The sequence below is a fragment of the Equus caballus genome, chromosome 28 (assembly GCF_041296265.1).
Source record: "Equus caballus isolate H_3958 breed thoroughbred chromosome 28, TB-T2T, whole genome shotgun sequence".
NCBI lineage: Eukaryota > Metazoa > Chordata > Mammalia > Perissodactyla > Equidae > Equus > Equus caballus.
In genome coordinates this window covers 18,041,920-18,061,550 of record NC_091711.1, presented here as the reverse complement: position 1 = coordinate 18,061,550, position 19,631 = coordinate 18,041,920, and the positions used below count along the sequence as shown (strand labels likewise).

The following is a 19,631-nucleotide window of genomic DNA, read 5'->3' as shown; positions in this document are numbered from 1 at the left end:
GTGGTTGTTGGTGCTAGGCCAGCTCCCAGCTGATGGCTGTTAGTGGCTTTTTTTCTTTTATTCTTTCTCAAATATGAAGAAAAATAAAGAAGTTAAATGGAGATCCTGACTCAGAGACGAAACTTATTTAATTTAGGATGTTCAGAAAAAGCCTCATCACGTGTACAGAAACCATGAGAAGGCCTGAAGAAAACTGTAACAATTAAAATAATGGTTGAGATGGACCTTGAAGGTGTTATGCTAAGAGAGATAAGTCAGATGGAAAAAGTCAAATACTGTATGATTTCCCTCGTAAGCAGAAGATAAACAAGAGCAAACAAACACGTGGACACAGAGATTAGGTTGGTGGTTGCCAGGGGGAAGAGGGGAGATGGACAGTGAAAGGGGTGACCAGGCACATGTGTACAGTGATGGATGGTAATTAGTCTTCGGGGGATGAACATGATGTAGACTACACAGAAACTGAAATATAATGATGTACACCAAATCTATGTAATGTTACAGACCAATGTTACCTCAATATAAAATAAATAAATAAATAAATAAAACAAAGTAATGGTTGAGATGTATCAATGAGGCTGAAAAATGCAGTGCCTTAAATAAGTTGGAACTGCATTTCTTTTTCAAATAATAGTCTGATTGGTCCAGGATAGTGAGACAGCTTTGCTCCATAAAGTTATTCAAAACTTAAGCTCTCGATCAATGCCATCCTCAAGAGAATGGTATTCATTCATTTGGTTAAAAGAAATTCACATTTAAGACCAAAAAATGAGGAAAATGTCGAAGTACAAGGAATGATGTTTTTCTTTAAGTTATGAAAGACCCACAAGTTGTACACACTTTTTCCACTCAATATTCCATTGGCTCTAACTTAGTCATTCCATGTAACAAAGGAGGCTGGAAACGTAGTCTCTAACTGGCTGTCCTGTGCCCTCAGGAAGAGATTTTCTGCCAGAAAATCTTCCCAGAAAAGAGATTTCAGCAACTCTAAAGGCTCTGGAGCAGAAACAAGCTGGATATGTTAAAGGAATGACAAGACGGGAGGAGAACGAGTGAAATTAGAGAAATAGGCAAATGCCAGAGCATTTGGGGCCTTCTAAAACAGAATTTGGATTTTATTCAAAGTGCAATGGAAAGACATTGCAGGATTTTGAGAGGAGATGTGTGGCATAATCTAATTAACATTTTTAAAAAATGGATTCTGTTATGTGGATGTAGATGGATAACAATGATAACAGGAGAGCAGCTAGGAAGAAACCGCCACAGTTCCAAGGGGAAAACTTGTGGCTTAGGACAATTGCGGTAGATGTGGCAAGAAGTAGATGGATTTGAGATGTATTTTGAATGCAAAGCCATCAAAAGTTCTTAATGAAATCTCAGGTGTGTATTAAAGAGAGGAGTCAAGAATGACTATTAGATTTTCAGCCTGAGAAGGAGGTGGGGCCATTTGCTGAGATGGGGAAATGAAGGAGGGAGCCTCAGAAGAGAAGGGACAGTCCTCCATTGAAATGGACAGTTCCGTCACTGGGATGGAAGAGAGTGAGGGGTAAATGCAGGCTGGTTGTTACATTGGTGGTGGGGAAATAATGCAATTTTCTTCTTATCCCTGTTAATTTTTATTGAAATAATTAGAACGTCATCTGACGAAAGTGAGGAAAATGATACGTTGCAATTTAAAGAAGAAGAAAAGGTATAAAATAATCATCTGTGAGAATTAGAGGCAAAATTTATTAAATGAGTGTAGTCGGAATGCTAAGCAGCACTAAGGACCCACTTGAGATTTGGGATCACAGATTTTTAGTGCGACTCTTCAACAAGGCTGGGTGTTTTTCTCCAGTGATGTTCAGCTTCTCAAGTGAGGTCAGAATCAAGGGGAGATTTCAGTTGCACCAATGGTGATTTCCAGGCTCATATAAGAGAAGGACAGGGAATTGAGGATAAAAGGGAGTGATTTTAATTTGGACCATAGAATCTAAGCTGAGTAAAGAGCAAAGTGAGGGCATGACCAGAAGGTGAAGAGAGAAAAGAGGTGGGGACAATGGATTAGATGGGATCCAAAATGTTGGAGTGAGATTTGTGATGATGTGAACTGGAAAGAAAAGATGACATATAGAGAGGAGGGGCCTTAAAATTGAGATTTTGGAGAGGTTGAATTTATTGGTAGTGAAAAGTTCTATGGTATGAGACCATGGAAGTGATTGGATGAGATGAAATGGATAAAAAGTTTATTATTAGAAGTGAAGATGTCAGGAACTGAGGAGGGAGATTACTGGATGAATCTTGCACATGCATGTGGAAGTCTTCAAGGATAATCAATGAATCAAGTAGGAGATCAGTAGTTGTTCAAAACACAGAGGGTTGGTATATGAAATAGTGTTATGCTCTGTAGTTTTTGAAGGAGAAAAGAAAAGTGGTATGACAGTGGTTAGAAGAACTCAGATTTAGTGTGTTATTAATATGTTCCAGGCACCATTCTAAGCATTTTACATATATCAGACCATTTCATCCTCCTCCAAACCCCATTACTATCTGCATTTTGTAGGTGAGGAAACAGAGAGGTTAAACTAGTTGTCCAAGGCTGCTAGTGAATAATGGAGCTGAACCTGGGCACTCTACTCCGGAGTGCACACTCTGAATCACTATCAAATAGTTTCCTTACTAGGCTCAGTGCTTTGGGCACTTTTTAATGTGGAAGCTGATAGGATGGTGAAAGATGGTGAGGTGGTGCTTTTGAGAAGTCATGGTTTTACCAGAAAATCCCAGAGATCAGTGGGCTGCTCTTATATCCTACTGAGTAGGGTTCAGTGCAGGGGAGAGGCTTTCTCATCAAAAGTACATGGAGTTATGAAGGCCCCTTAATTCCAAGACAACTCAAATCCTGACATTTTTCTTTCATAGATGACTATGGGCTAGGTTGCAGCCCTGTGAGGAGAGGTCTTCCTACAGCCCTGTAAGAGTGAGGGTCTTGGAAGCCACTGCTAATGGCGGAATGTAAAGGCTGTGAGGGATTATCAGACCATAAGCATGGTCTTAAAGGAAGTTTATAAGAGGTTATTTCAAGTATTCCTTTTGCCTCAGAAATGCCCTCTCAATTGGGAAAAATATTAACCACACAAATTCCTCAGTGAAGTTAAAAATAAAGCTATCATTTACTGGATTGAAATGTGAGGGAAAAAAGTCAATAAAGGGTAATTCCTGTAATGGAAGTAAATCTGCAGATACACGTGGTTCTGATGGCTTATTGTCTTTTTATTAGCTATTAAGTTCATTTAACAGAAAAAACAAATTCAATTGAAGATCATTGATTAAGATAGGCACAGTTAACAATAGTTCATTAAACATTCTTTTAAGAAGATCCTATTTTATTACTATTACCTTCCTTGTATCTGAGAGACTCATGAGCGAGTCTGGGAAGAGAGCATGTATTTCTCTCAATTTAAAAAAATGATCAGCCAAATAATGAAAGAAGTACTATTACTTTGTTTTGAGTTAATGATATGTAGGGTAGACTTTGCTGTAAGACTTTCATAATCTCTTAGAATTTGGCTTAAAATGTCAAACATTTTGACTGTTTAAACAACCCATTAAGTGCTTTTCAAAATTACAGAACATTCTATATGTGACTTAATTAACATTAATTATACACAACACATCATGCTGAAGATCTAGATTTATTTGAAAACATTCAGTCCAATTTATGTTAATACAGTAAAATCACATCTCATAAGTCACAATTTTAGAAGAGACAAAATAACTGTGTTCTGTCACATTTCCACAGAAGTACAATTTGATATTTAATTAAAGGATGATAAATCACAATCACATGTAAATAAAATATTTATCTTCTCAGTAGTAGTAAGAACCTCTTTTGAGTATGTAGGGTCTTCTGGGTTTATTCTCATATAGCTGCCGTTTGAGAATGTAAGGAATTTTTCTCTTTATAACTTCTTCCTTGTCATTTTTGTCACTTCCAGTATCAAGAACATCTTCCTGAATTAACTGAAAGATAGACAGAATGTGAATCAAACTCACATGCATACAGTCTTCCATTTCAGAGTATTTTTTTCCATTTTACCTTATTTTCTATTCAGACAGCATAATATACATAAATGAGATATATGAGGTCCAAGGCAATTAACTATTTCATCCGAGGACAGATGGCTATCAAGTGGCTGAGCGAGGATGAGAGCCTGATTCTTCTGACTCTCTATTCAGTGTTCTTCCTAGTTCACCAGGTTTGCCTTTTTAAAAAATTTCTTTATCCATCAAGGCTATACACTAATATCTACAACTGAAGAAAAAATACTTAACAGAACTTTGAGTATTTTTCAGCCTTCAACTTATGATAGACCAAAATGTTATAGAAATACATCATGAATCACAACAAATATAGTTTTGAATCTAGTAAAGCAAGTTTGGCTTCAAAGTTTCTATTCAATTAAGGTGATTACTGACTTGACTTGAAAGCTATTCCAAAGATCCGTTTCTCAATCAGAGAGAGAGGAATGCCTGCTTTGCATAACTTACTCAGCTGTAGAAATTCACAGATGTGAAAGCTCTGCTTAAATGGTAAGGATGTCTCTAGATTGTGGTGCTTAATAATTAAAAGCAAGTTCAGATTCAGTAACTCAAGGGAGCTAATCTCCATGTGGAATATTGCCTGATATCTCATTGAATAGGTCCCATTCTAAAATTAGTTCCAAACACTTTTTCTGATAATACTGTTCTTATTCAAAACTTTCAGCTAGCAAAAAATATTTAAGAACTCTGTCCAGAGTTTTGCACATGACTTACAGAAATTAAAAAATAAATAGATGCTGAAGAATTGTATTCAGATTTCTGATTGTCTTCTAAACTTCAGGGTGACTATAACTAATACTGACAGGAGACTAAGTTTTTAATTATAATACATATGTATAGAATTGGATCACCAAGTACTGTATTTCACCACACAGCTCTTCAATTTTGGGGAAGGAAAAACAGCAACTGTCAATCTAGTATTTTTCTTGATGTTTTGTTTCCCTCTGTGTATAGTCTGTAATTACTTGAACTATGATTTGAATGATATTGTCATTTTGTTTTAAATCAATAACATTTAAAACAGCAAAAGTTATAATCTTACATGGACCTGATTTGTCCACATAATAGTTTATTGAGGTTTGGTTTTTTTCTGGATAAATAGCATGTAAGTGACATTTCCGTATGTTAAAATTAGTATTTTTCAAGTTTTATTGACTTAAACAATATTTTAAAAACTAACTAAACTATTTCGTTGGAATTGGCATTAGGGGATGAATAGTCCAGCAAGTAAAATTAAAACTGGCTTCTTTGTTTTTCAACTAGAAAATGTCTTTTTGTTTACAAGTTAGAATAAATGCTAAAAGTTCTGCTTTGCATTTCCTCTTTTCCACAGGGTATCTGTGTGATAGTCAGTTATTCTTAGGCAGATATTAACAAGGAAGGCACCCTCAGAGCCCCAGTGTTGGTGCAAACTCGAAATATAAAATATTAAGCAAATTTCTCTTACAGGTTAATTTGAAAGAAATGTTTCCTTTGTTGGGAAAATTTTTAAAAATCCTTTTTTGAAGCATTTTTATTTCTCTTTGCCTCCTCCAAACAAACATTCCCAAACCAAAGATGGTGAGTCACCAGCATAGCATTTAGTAGAATAAATAGATTCATCCAGTCCTTCATTGTAGTTCTGTGTAGTGGAATTTAGCTGTCTTGGCTGTGGTGGAGTTAATTTAGCTGCTAAGGACATGTAAAACCAATGCATTCAAATGAAATAGGAATATCTATGTATATTTCAAATGCAAATTTTGCTGATTACTACATTCTCATATGTACTTGGATCAATTTTCGAACGTTACATTCTCTTCTCTTAGGTTGTATGTTTATTCTAGTTCTATTGATTCACTTTGATTACCGCAGCTTTAAAATACATTTTAATATCTGGTAGAGTAAGGACCCTCTTCATTATCTTTTAATTTTTCTAAATCTTCTTGTTCTTCTCACACGTTCATATTAGAGAGAGAGATATATATCTCTATCATTCTGGTTTTATTGCCTAATACATTCAAATACAAGTGGAACCTGTTGTGTTTTGTGTTTGTCTATAGATGAACACCCATGACTTTGTGTTTCTAAGAAAAAATTTTGAGTTCTCTGAATTTCTTACACATGCCACCACAACCACCACCAAAAATAACTTAAGCATGCCATCCATTTATGCACAATAAAAACATATGGATCAAATCTGCCTTAAGACATATCCCTCTTTTAAGATTGAAGTAAAAATATTGTGTTGAATCCCAAATATTTGAAGGACATTTAGAAGATCTAAAGAAATGTTTATCTCAACACATGGTTTATTCTTCTTTAATATTTGTAAGTTTTCCTGTTATAATAATGATCAGGATTAAAAAATATCAGTAGAAATGAGAGCTAACTAATATAACCATAATTATATCTATATTTTTACCTCCCAGTGTTGAAAGTCCCTGCTGTGACAGATTTTTCGGAGCTGGTATATTGTCAACATTGCCTCAAAGCTAAAGCCATCTAAGGCAGGAGGAAATTTCCGTCTTGCAACAAGCTCGTCTTCACGAAACTCTCCAGTTTCCTCAGCTTGGCTGTTCAGGCTGGTTATAAGGCTGCAAACATTTAGCAGGGTCATTTTCCAAGAAGGGACATTTGCTTTACTGATCTGAAATATAGAAAACAAAATAGATGTTACAGTTAAAACTTGTTTTATGTGAGTAAGAAATAAATTTCTACTGTACTAAGGCATTACATTTTAGGGTCTAACGTTACTCTAGCCTAAGAAATACACAGTTATTAATTTAGTAACTTCATATCACAAAGTTAAATAGTGTCAATACCTCATATCCTTTATTTTTAAAAGTGCAATAAAGTTAGACACACACATGTGCAGATGCATGCTGGAGCAAAGGAAGAAAGAAATATAAGTGACAGTAAGTACAAGTATATAAATATATATGTATATATCACAGATCAAAATATTAAAAATACCACTCTCTTTTAATTACACTTCAGTTGAGTGTCTAATGGAGGAGGGACTAAGATGATACTAATAGATTTGGACAATTACAGTAGTGCGAGACTTACATTCCACACATTAATAGTTGTCACAGGCAGCATCACAACTGACCAATTTGTTTATTTGAAACTTATAATACTTTCTAGAATTACCATTCTTTTCTAACAAGATCTTGTCTGAAACCATTATTACCACACTCAACAACTTTCTTATGTGCCAACAATAATCAATGAGAAAACATAAGGTCTTAGGAGAATGTAAATGTGAAATAATTAATAAAAATTAACAAAAATTTCAAAGAGCATAAAAGCATAAACTTTTCCTAAAGGACTTTAAAATAAAAATAAGATTTGAATGACTACAAAGCCATGGTGAGAAAACTTAGTAAGAACAGAATCAGGTGTCAATTCCCTCTGAATTACTCTCCAAATGTAATGCGATTGCAAGCCAAAGTTCCAATTTGGAAAATAGGCAGATACTGGAAGTTAGAGGAGAGGATTTACCAAAATACTTACAAAATTAATTTTGAAACATGAATGTGTGGGAAGAACCAAGAAGATTCAGAAAAGTTAAAAGATAATGAGAAGGGACTTACTGTACCCGATATTGAAATGTATTTTAAAACTGTAGTAGTCAAACGAGTAAGTTAATAGAACAAGATAAACATGAAATCCAACAGAAGAGAGCATAATGTCCAAAAATTGATCCAAGTACATATGAGGATGTAGTAATTAGCAAAGTTTGCATCTGAAATCCTTGGGAAAATCGGCTGTGGGGAAATCTGGATTTAGATCTAGTTACAACTTTTCTTGATGCGTTATTGTCTAACAATATCCAGATGAGTTAAATAAGAGTAAAAGTAAAAGTGCATAAGTACATAGAAGTTATTTTATAAATCTGGAAAGATGTCATTAAGCAAATATTCAAACCAGAATCCATAAAGAAAAAGATCATTTTCAATACATAAATGTGAGAGATATCTCTTTGGAAAATTAACAACCTGAACTAAAGTCAAAAACAAGCTATACTGTACAAGCTGTCACGAAATGTTAATATCCTTAACACAGGTGGAGCTCTTCTAAAAGAAAATGGTGAATAGACTGATTTACAAAAGAAAGACACTTTAAAAAGTTGTTACCTTAGATAAGTAATATGAGCAGAGCAATCCAGAATCACTCATCAAAGAAGAGCTATGTAAAAGAAATATTTGGTATGATGTTCAACTTGGCTAGGACCCTCAGATCAGAAGACTTTAAAAAGTATAAGTACACTCAGCGGTGTACTTATGGGGACATGTGGAAACAGACACTTCCCCTTCTAAATAATTGTTAGTCTGGGTGTAGATTGGCATAAGGTTTTAAAGGATGTCTTGGCAATCTGTACAAAAATTGTAAATATGCATATCCTTTGATGAAGATTTTATCCTAAGGACATGCAAATCGGTGAGTACAAAGATATTATTCATTACAACATTTTCAACCAGCTTGGAAATCCTTTCAACTATGTCCTTTGAACATGATTATCCAGCCATTGCTTGAATTTTTCTGCTATGGGAAACTTAAAGGCAACATTGTGTAGCAGCAACACCTTACGTCCTGCCGGACAAAATTAATGGGATACCACAATTTTACATCTGGGAAGCTCTTTCAAGATCATTTCACTGAGTATTTTCTAAAGTGTATTCCTTACAACACTAACTCTGCACTAGTATGTTTTGTTTTGTTTTTGCTAGGGAAGATTCACACTGAGTTAACATCTTTTGTCAGTCTTCCTCATTTTTTTTTACGTGAGCTGCCACCATGGCATAGCCACTGACAGATGAGTGGTGTGGTTCTGCACCTGGAAACCTAACATTGGCTGCTGAGTGGAGCGTGTCAAACATAACCACTAGGCCATCAGGGCTGCCCCTCTGCACTATTTTTAAAAAGGAGTTCCACTGTCAAGTAAACTGGAAAACTTGAGTTTAAAGGAAATTTCAAGGCTTCTTGACTAGGTCCTGACCTTGGACACTGTCCTTGGTTTGCATGGCCAAATTTTAGCAAGACTCCCACGAAGTCAATGTAGTGAAAATGGTTCCCTCTTGGTATCTGATCACCCTGGACATCTGATCAAAAATCAAATTTTGATCAGATTTCTACTTTTTGTCTTTGTCGTATTCAAAGTTGAGCCCAATCTCTACAAAACTCCCATTGCAGTAGTTCCTTTTGAATAAAATCTGCCTTACTCTTTAACACGTGTCTTGTTTAATTTTCTTTAAAAGTAGACATTCTCACTTATTAAATTATTTTATACAAATGTTTATAATAGACCTAAGCCCGTAGATAAGAAATTTAGAATATTGCCTCTTCTTGTTTTTAAGATGAGGAGAATAAGAATATTTGTGGTTCCTCCTTACCATTATTTGATTTAACTTTCCAATAATGAATAAAATCCTGGTCAAACTTCTGTTTTCTTAATTAAGTGAAACCTGATCTATGTTACTAATATTCACTATTTGTAATACGCTGAACTCAGATGAGTCCAGCAAATGGCGAATTCAAGCATTTCACCAAATTGAAAATAATTAAAGTAATCTCTGGTGGAGCCCTGAAGTTTTTTATAGTTGAAAACAAAAAGTAAGGCTGAGTACTGAATCCTAGTTTCTCATTGTTAGGTCATAAATATCTATTAAACTCCTACGGTATACAAGGCATTGAGTTTAATCATAGAAAATTATAACATTTCCCCAGCTTTTTGAGAGTTGTCCAGGTTCTCTTTCTTAATAAAACTATACCAAAGTACTAGCATTGGTAATAAAGAGAATTGCACTGTGAGAAAAAAATTATCTTCTACTTCTTTTCAGACTCTGGAGTCTCTCTTGGCCTTCTGTTGCTTAAGTGTAATTACACATTGTATTTCAATGTCTAAATAGCTTTACTCTAAAATTGAAATTGCTCACATGTTTTACACACTTAAAGTGAAAAGAAGAAAGCTGAAGCTTTCTGAAGCTTTTAATAATGGAGTTATACAAATATTAAATACTACTCTCTTAAATTTTTTAAATGTAGTAATTTGGTTAAAATGGTCATAAGTTTGGAGTTTCCATTTGCATAGGACCGGACACACACCAAAAGCTCATTGAATCACAGAGAAATAAGTAATAGCAGTTTTGCAAAAAATAAACAATGAGCTTTTTGTTCCCATCCTAGCAGCAAAATTGGAATAATTATGCTTCTGGGTGTTTCCTCATCATTGACTATACTGTATTTACTTACTTCAGTTAAAAGGAAGAAATGGGATTCAATTATTTTCCATGATCTGGTTTAGTGATATATCCCATGACTGAATGAAAGAAAAAAATTTTATTGTGTCTATACTTTTGTTATGTATTTTTCTTAAAAGAAAAATTAAACTATCCATATACTGCAATTGTTTTTCTGTGCAGTGTCTTGGCCAAGGAAGGAATCACAACTTTGCACCCATGTGCTCACGAAGTAGCTAACACTCCCCAAACTATACCACATTTTGGAGATTATTTAGACCTTTATGTGTCAATGTAAAATTGGAATTATAGACGTAAAATCTCTACCAAGAAACTAAGATATTCTAATCTGCCTCATTTTCCAACACAGACTATTGACTTCACTTGTCTTCCTATTTTTGAGTTGAAGTGATTATAGCCATTGCTATTCTGATTGGGCGCTAAACAAGGGTGCTTATATTTATCATAAGGTTAAATGTATTTGGTCATTGAGTTTTAGACTTAACTAAATTTGATCATTCCTGATATGAAACCTATCAAATTAGAGTAAAATTTGGTTTTAATCCATTCCATTTTTATAAATTTGGGCAATTATGGAAACATGTATGCTTCAATTTTCCCCAAACGGCTTTTAAGGACCATAGTAGAAAATGCCTCTTTGTTAGCTTTCAGATAATAATGCCCTACACTCACACACACACTCAAAACTGAGTATTTCGCTTCTATACCACCATCAAACACAACTCTACTTATGTACTAGGGATTGTGGTATCTGGAACACACTCATCCAATTGGGGAAGAGAAACCTGAGGTGGTAGGACCTGAGTTGGGGTATTGCTTCAGAAAATACACAGGAGTTTTGAGCATGTGCTTTCTTACAATAGCATCTGTTGAGTCCTCAGCCTTGGTTTCCCAGTGCTACACATTGATTGTGCCAGGGGACTGCCTGAAAGTTCATTTTTCTTTGAGAAACATCTTTTGGTTGGAAATGCTGTTCTCTAACTCTGCATTTAAATACGTACTGATTGGCTCATTCTGGGTAAATCAGTATTGGAATTAGGCAGATTCTAATTGAATTTTATTCCTAGGTATAGATTGGGATCTAAGAACCTTGTTTTCAAGACCCTAAGAGAGTAATAATAGGGTCCAGTATGCAAAGTTTTACTTGGTTCAGTAAAAACAATGACCAGGTACAGATAACACTTCTACTATAGGAAGAATTTAAACCCAGGCATGGATTTAATGTAAATGTCTAGGAGATTATAAACTCCAACTCAAGTGCTTAAAAATAAGGACAGAAGGCCAGCGATGTGAACTAACCCACTTGAATTAGATCAATCATTCACGTGTCACAGTGGCAGAGCAGAGCTCAAGGCTTCTCTTGGCCAGTCTATTGCTGTTCACTCTCCACCACATTTTTCTCATGGATTGTCATGAACTTTCATTCCTAATTTAGGAACTCCACTTTACTTTCTCCAATCCAATACAAAAGGCAAAAATGTCACTTAATTTTCATTTACATATTTAACTTTAGGCCAATATACCTTTCATCATATACAATGTGATAGGAATAGAAACAGGATTCCTTTAAATCCACTTACATGTCCACATAAATAATATGTGGCTATCTAATTAAAGTTGCAATATATTGGTTGATAGTCACTATAATTTCTTTCCCTGCCACATCAACACCCTTAACTCCTTTGAACTCATGGAAAAGTTTCCCCAAAACAGAAATGCTTCCCAATGAACAGAAGTTCTTGTTTTGACAGTCTTGATGGGAAATTATTACTATAGGAAAAAGACACCTGGTTTATAGTGAGAGTTCATATGTTTTTCAATCTTCAGGTAAAGAAAAGAAAAAGTTACCTTTGATGTATGCATATTGGTCAATAAATCTGCTTCTAACGCTTTCATGTCCTCTTCTGAATCTGAGTAAAATCAAACCACATGTTTACCATATAACCACATATCATATAATTATATTGTAACCTACAGATTTTAGACTCATGCCCCCCAAAATTTACTCCTAGAGGCTTTTTGCCTGTCTTATGTGTTTATTCTTCTTAAAATGGTATTCAGAAAGAACTAATCATAGTTTTCTTTTAGGCTAACAGGCAGTTAGAATAATGGAAGCACTTCTAAGAAAACAAGCACATGAGTAAATGCCAGGAGAGCTATTGATGATTTACAGTGGTTTAATCTCTGAATCTCGGTATAAAAAAACTGATTATATCATATAATAGGAATTTTATCAAATATGCTTGCTAATTTTTACCAGGAATAGTTTACATAAATAGAGTATACACATATAAATATTTTAAAAACAAAGTAATAAGTAGGTGTATATAAGAGACTCTTTCATGACAAAACCAAAGGGAATTGCTTACTGAGAATTTCAGGATAAGAAAGAAACCAAGATTTAATTAACTTGAGAAGCTATTTTACAAAACACACTTTGGAAGATTTGTTGTCTACTTTAAACAAGAATTTAGAATTGTGTGTCCTTAGCAATTTTATCACAGGCTATTACCGAAATTGTTTAAGTGAAAGCGGAGTTGTCCATCAATACATGTTATGTGTATAATGGTGTTGAAAATGGATTTCGGATTTTTTTTAGAATATCCTTTCCATTTCCATTAATGAATATTTAGCAGAGAAGAAAAATTTTTTTAAATTCTATAAGATAATAGAAACAAAGTTATAGAACACTATAATAAGGTGACTTACTTCATACTTACTGATCTGTATGGCATAAAATAAAGTAGAAGTTAAAATGACTGTCTTTCTTGCACTACACATTCTTATTAAAAAAAAGTGCCCTACTTGGAGAAACCATTTGTTACATTGTATCTAGAAACTGAATTATGCCATAGATCTTTTACTTCTATTTCTAAGGGCCCGAGCTATTTTCCTAAAGGAGGGTCAAATTCCTTTAGGCAGTTATAGAAAATGTACACCACCATCCCCATACATTTTGGCTTATCACAGTAAGAAGTTTCAACAATAAACAAGACATTTCAACAAATAAATGTAATGTTTAATCAGTAACCCAGCTTTTCTCACATACTCTAAATATACTTTTAACTTCTTGTAACTACTAGATAAAATCATAATTGTAGAAAATTTGGTATTTATCTCATTTAAAAACTTGCAACATTGGAAATTCAAGGTCTTTTTCTAATGACCAAAATAAATTAAAAATTTTACTAAGTAACATTTATATGTTCTGCTAGATTTAATTTCATAATTTAAATAATATCATAGCAGAAGTTTGAATTAAACATTTCAATGTCATATTTATAAGATTTAAAACTAGAAATGAAGTTAAAAGCTGCATTTATTCCTTGTGTTTTTTATTTTTTCACTTTGATGTGATCATTCAATTATTTTTCAAACATTAATTGGAGCATATTGCAACCATCATATTTCATGTTACTCAAATTTAAACCTTTTTTTCAAGTTTAGTTCTTGATAGATATTTAGCAATATGTGGCTTCTCTTTAATAATCACATGCAAAGCTAAATCATTCTCCTTAACATAAGAATGTCAATTTTCCAATTACATTTTGTATCAACATAAACAACATGCAAGCAAACAAACAAATCAATAGTATGCTTATTTATCACATAGAAAGACTATATAAAATATATTCTCAAAAAGGACTTGGAAGCTTTTTGCATTTTTCTAGAAATAATTTTCTACATAGAATGCTTCATTCATTTATTCATTAAGCATCAATTTTCACTTTCTTTGTTGTCTTAACACACACACACAGTTAGGAAAATAATTTGGAGGAGGGAGAAGCCACTGCTTCCTGAGAGAATGACTGAGGATGAGATGAAGCATTTTAAATGCAATGGCTTTTAATTATGGCTTTGCACTTTCCCAGGGCACGGCACCTGTACGTCTCATTACATGCTGATCAGCCTAATTTACCTCTTGTTTTGTTTTTTCCTTCCTAGCGATTACGTTCCAAAGGGGAGCATGAAGTGTTTCACTGAAATCCCTTTGATTACTTTGCAGACTTAAAAAGGGGAAAGAAACGTTTCAGTTCTTGTAATCATAAAGGCAGAGAAAGGAAATATTCAGTTTCTGTCACTAGAAAGCAGATCTAGAATAAGGGAGAAACTCTTCTCCCAGGATACATTAGTGTAAGTAACAAGACACTGCAAAAAACGAAAAAGAAATCACTTCAGGGCATTGTAAAAAGCAGCTGAGCTTACCTGAGCACAGACACCAGGAGCTGAAAGCCAGGAGTATCATGCATACCAGCTGGATTTTCATTCCTGCCATCCTTTCCTTGAGCCTTCTAGCAAGCCGAGTTCACAAGCCTCAGAGACACGCTGAAGGGGGCTCTCTCTGGAGCTTCCTCTTGCCTTCAGCTGACTTTGAAAGCGAACTATGAGAGATGGTTTGGCCATTCCCTATATATATATGCAGGAGGATGATGTCATGAGAGCACAGGGATTATCTCTTCGGGATGTGCCCTCCCTTCATCTCCATCCCTCCTCTGCTCACTTCCTTCTCCCCTTTTCCTTTGTCCCCCCACCAGCCTCCCCCACTTCTGAACCTCGAATGAAAGTGACATCCTCCCTAATTGCGGCTGCTGCTCTGGATTTCTGACGCACAGGAGTGATTCAAAAGTAATTCCATACAGAACATACTGGAAAAGAACTTCCAGTACCATTCTGTCCCCATTTCCTCTCATTCTCTGACTCCAAGAAGTTGTCATTTTAACTTTGCGAAGCGTGAGATCTATGATTTCAAAATCCCCAGGATGAGTGCATGAAATCTGAGTCTTTAGGTTTGAAAGTTCTTAAAGAGCTCCAGTTCTTTCCTGATAACCCACACTCTTGAGCAAATGTTTTGTAGTTTAGAGACTAGTATAGGTCTTAGACAACACGTGCTAGAAGAAGGAAATGGAAGATAAGCAGAGAATTAACTATAACATTCGGGTTAAGCAAAAGAGTTTAAAGAAAGAAAAGACATTTTTAAAAATGCAAGACCAGTAGCTCTAAGGAATAGGATATTATTTCCTAACAAAAAAGAAGTTTCAGTGACTAGGAGGATGACTGAATTATGCATGCTGACTTTTGGTTGAACGACTTAGAAAAACAATTTCAAATTTATAAAATCCAACTATAAATCATTTATGTGCTAGCAGACGGAAATATGGATTACTGTCTCACTGACTGCTGGTTTCTGACAGTGGCTTCTTTTTCTGTCTGCATTGCTCCCTGATCTTTTGGGATTCACTCCTGATGCTATACACTATTCTTTGTATAAGAATCCCTTTCTCACTGGTTTTTACCAATGCATCCAATTTCTTTCCCTGTTATGGTTATAAAAGTGAGATTGGACTTCCAGAAAGGAGACAATCCTAAATAACCACCCTCCACCAAAGTCACTTTTCTAAGATGGTACCTTCACGTATTTCATGAATTATGATGACGCTCATTCCCTCTCTGGGTTATCAGAAGAAAATTGCTCAAAATGTCTTTTGGAGTGAAGCTTTTTTCTTGCAGCAAGTATTTCAGGATACATGCAATAATCTCAAGAGAGGATGTTGTTAAGAATGTGAATATTTGAAGGTAAAGGTGTGTGGGACTTGTTCACTTTTTAAATATATTAATCACGTAGTAACAGAAAAAAAATCTGGATTGATTTCTTTAGAAAGTTGATTTATATTATAAGGTATATGTCATTGAAATTAACTTCTCCATTTTACCCCAAACTTAAGGAAAGGGATTAATTCCAAACATTTAATAATTATGTAAAATAGCAAGGAGTCATTCATATAATTTAATCTTCAGGAATTTAACAAACGGCTGATATTTTTGATGCTTTGGTTTGTTTTGCAAACTTACATACAACACAATATTGAACACGGCTCACTAGAGGAAAGTTTTATGTAAAGGGTAATTGATTGGCAAAGAAATGTGAAATATATACTTCTAAATTTTTGCTTTCCTGCCACTAGGGGGCACAATAGAAGTTTAAAAGGCTTTTTATTTTAACTGGTCACAGAACTCTGAGGATTATGCTTACTTTCTTCTCACTATCAGACCATCTTTGTGATACAATCCTTTTAAAGCCACTTTGATGAAGAAATCAAGAAATTATATATTCTCTGCGTGATATTTGAATTTGTTTTATCTGCTTTTGAATTGCAAATACAAAGAATAATCTTTTAAAATGTGTGATAGCAGCCTAACAGTAAAAAGGAAATGTGACTCCTATTTTCCTCAAATGAGTTCTTTAATATGTGAAGCTCCAGGAAATGTTAACAAAATTTATTCCTAATTAATTAGAAAAAAAGAGAGAATGAATAATGGAAATTCATTTTCTTTTAAGTGTATCACTTGAATATTAGTTGTCAATCTAAGAATTGTTTTGAACATATGGTAAATCTGAAAGAACTGGGACAAAATGTGTTAACTAATGTCAAATGATTCAGAATCAAATAGAGGCTATACACTATTTTTCTTCTGGGAGAAAAAGATGTGTAAATTTTTGTGGTAAAATTATGATATAGATAAACTTCATCTGACCTCTAATTGGTATTTTTAAAATCTGTTCCCCTTTTCTTTTTAGCCCCAATCCCAATGCCTCAAGCTATAGAAAAGCCAATTAAACAATTTAAGAAGGTAGTTATGTTTGGATATTTGTCTTTAAAAAGTATTCTAGTGGGGGCCCACCTGGTGGCTGAGTGGTTAAAGTTCCATGCACTCTGCTTCAGCAGCTCTGGTTTGCAACTTTGGATCCTGGGCTCAGACCTATGCCACTCATCAGCCATGCTGTGGAGGCATCTCATGTATAAAATAGAGGAAGATTGGCACAGATGTTAGCTAGGGACTAGCTTCCCCAAAGAAAAAAAGAAAAAGATTGGCAGTGGATGTTAGCTCAGGGCGAATCTTCCTCACACACAAAGAGTATTCTGGGGGGGCCAGTGGCATAGAGGTTAAGTTCACACACTCCACTTTGGTGGCCCAGGGTTTGCAGATCCCAGGCGTGGACCTACACCTGGCTCCTCGAGCCATGCTGTGGTGGTGTCCCATGTGCAAAGTAGAGGAAGATTGGCAACAGATGTTAGCTCAGTGTTAATCTTCCTCACCAAAAAAAAAAAAGTATTCTAGGAAATACCCAAATGATGCCTTTAATGCAAGATTTTAGGAGATGGGTGAACTACTTTTACTCTAAAGGCTTTATGCCTAAAATCCTTTTAACTTTATTTCGCTCTTAAAATAACTAGAAAAAATTTGAACATCTGATAATCTTCACGTGTTGGCCTTCCAATTTGAGGTCATCTGGCACGGGCTAACTCTAAATAGGTTAGCTATTTATCGATGTAAATAGCTTTATCTGTTACCTGTAGAGTGCAACATCTCTATGGTACTGGTACCAGACTTCTGAGCTTCTACTGTGACTTAGGTCTGACCTTTATCAGGCAATTAGTTAAAATAATCAACAGAGATGCCTGAAGAATTGACAACTGGGAAGAGTGGTCTGTAAACTTCAATCTGGAGCTGGGGAGGCTGAGAACTCCTTGATGACCAGTGGTTCTTCAGTTCCAGATGATTTCTTCCTCTACCTTTGGAGCCTTCACCACCCCATCAACAGCTCCCTGGGCTCTCCATCCTCTTTATATCTTCACATCTAAAACTTAGCCTGTGGTGTTTCTACCATTTGGAATCTGCCCTCCACCTTGCCTTTGACCTTCCTATGTCACGTTCTGACATTATCTCTCGTTTTTCAAAGACTGCATTTTTCAGCCTAATCGAAGTAAGCCTTTCCAAGTTTGAATGCTGAAAGTAGTCTCATCGACTTCAACTCTTCCCAGTTTCTGCTAAATGCTCATCCATTTGTGGCAAACTGTGAAGGGGAGCAGAATTTGCCACCCCAAAATATACCTCTTTGGCATATTGATTATCTTGGGCTGGTAAATTTTAAGAAATGGCAGACACAGGAGAAGATCTGAAAACCCGAGGAGAAGTCACCCTTTTGTAAGAGACATTTACATTAATAAGGGAAATCTTCCTCTCTAAGAGTGTCTCTTTCTCTACCTGGAAGAAAAGGATGACTAACTCTTTAGAAACTCTTGTCAGTGGAGGAGGAAAGGACTTAAATCTCTATAACAACCATATTCTTCTTTATTATGCTTTTCCTGGTACCCTCCTATAACTGGCCTCCCCCCACCAACATCTTCTTTTGTCTTCAGCTGGAGATGGTATCTAAGCTGGTGCCTTGGGCCATTTCAGGGAGTTAACTCCATTTTCCTGGTTATCTCCTATGCATATAACAGGAGGTATACATGTTATTAAACTTCTTTTTTTTTTCTCTTCAAAGCCCCCCAGTACATAGTTGTTTATTCTAGCTGTAGGCTCTTCTAGTTCTTCTATGTGGGACGCCTCCTCAGCATGGCTTCACAAGCAGTTGCTAGGTCCCCACCTGGGATCTGAACCAATGAACCTCTGGCTGCTGAAGCAGAGCGTGTAAACTTAACCACTTGGCCACAGGGCCGGTCCCTATTATTAAACTTCTGTTTGTTTTTCTCTGGTTAATCTGTCTTTTATTACAGGGGCAGGGGAAGGGTGGAGAAGGGAGGGGTCACAACCAAGAACATTGAATTGTAGAGGGAAAATTAATTTTCCTCAGCTACAACTGTAAACTTCTAGAAGAAAAGGACTCTTACTCATCGTTGTATATCCTCTTCTTCCAACTCTTACAATCCATAAATGTTCAATACATATTTATGCAACGGAATTGCAATATTAAGAATTTTAAATTTATAATGTTTTTCCATGTTCCCATTTGTAACATTTTTCAGCCACATCTCTACTTTAATTTAAATTATTTAAAACTCACTTGTTATCACTGATCTTAATATTTGATGTGAAGCTTTAATGACTTCAGTTTTCTCAGCCTTTTCTCTAGTTGTTCTTTTCCTCCCTGACTGGGAAAATCAACTTTAAAAAGTTATTTAAGAAGAGCGCCCTGGGATCATGTGCATTCATCAGCTGAGTGCTTAGGATAATTGTGGGTTTATTCCATTCCTGTAAATGAGTCTCTGGTTTGGAACTGTAACTCTGATTCATCTGAACAAACAATGATGTCAATCTCTTTATAATCTCAATTGATTTTTCTGTTCAATTAAAGTCCGTTTTCTAGACATACAGATAGTTACGTGCATGCACACACCCATATGCTGTCTCACACCCAAAATGCATATAACCTAGACCTTGGTGACTTAGGTAAATGTAAACCAAACGTCCAATTTCCCAATCTACATGTAACCATGCTTTGACAATAGCCTCTGTAAATTCCCA

At 35.2% G+C, this 19,631-nt stretch overlaps 1 protein-coding gene across 1 annotated transcript; it reads right to left on the bottom strand.

Annotated features, from left to right (window-relative positions):
• Positions 1–3,228: 3,228 nt before the first annotated feature.
• Positions 3,229–14,882, bottom strand: NTS (neurotensin). The gene is made up of 4 exons (XM_014736736.3): positions 14,529–14,882; positions 12,171–12,232; positions 6,482–6,706; positions 3,229–3,999 (listed from the first exon to the last, which is right to left on the bottom strand). Exons 1-4 carry the CDS (start codon positions 14,596–14,598, stop codon positions 3,847–3,849), a joined length of 510 nt encoding a protein of 169 aa, XP_014592222.2. The 5' UTR covers positions 14,599–14,882; the 3' UTR covers positions 3,229–3,846.
• Positions 14,883–19,631: the final 4,749 nt, after the last annotated feature.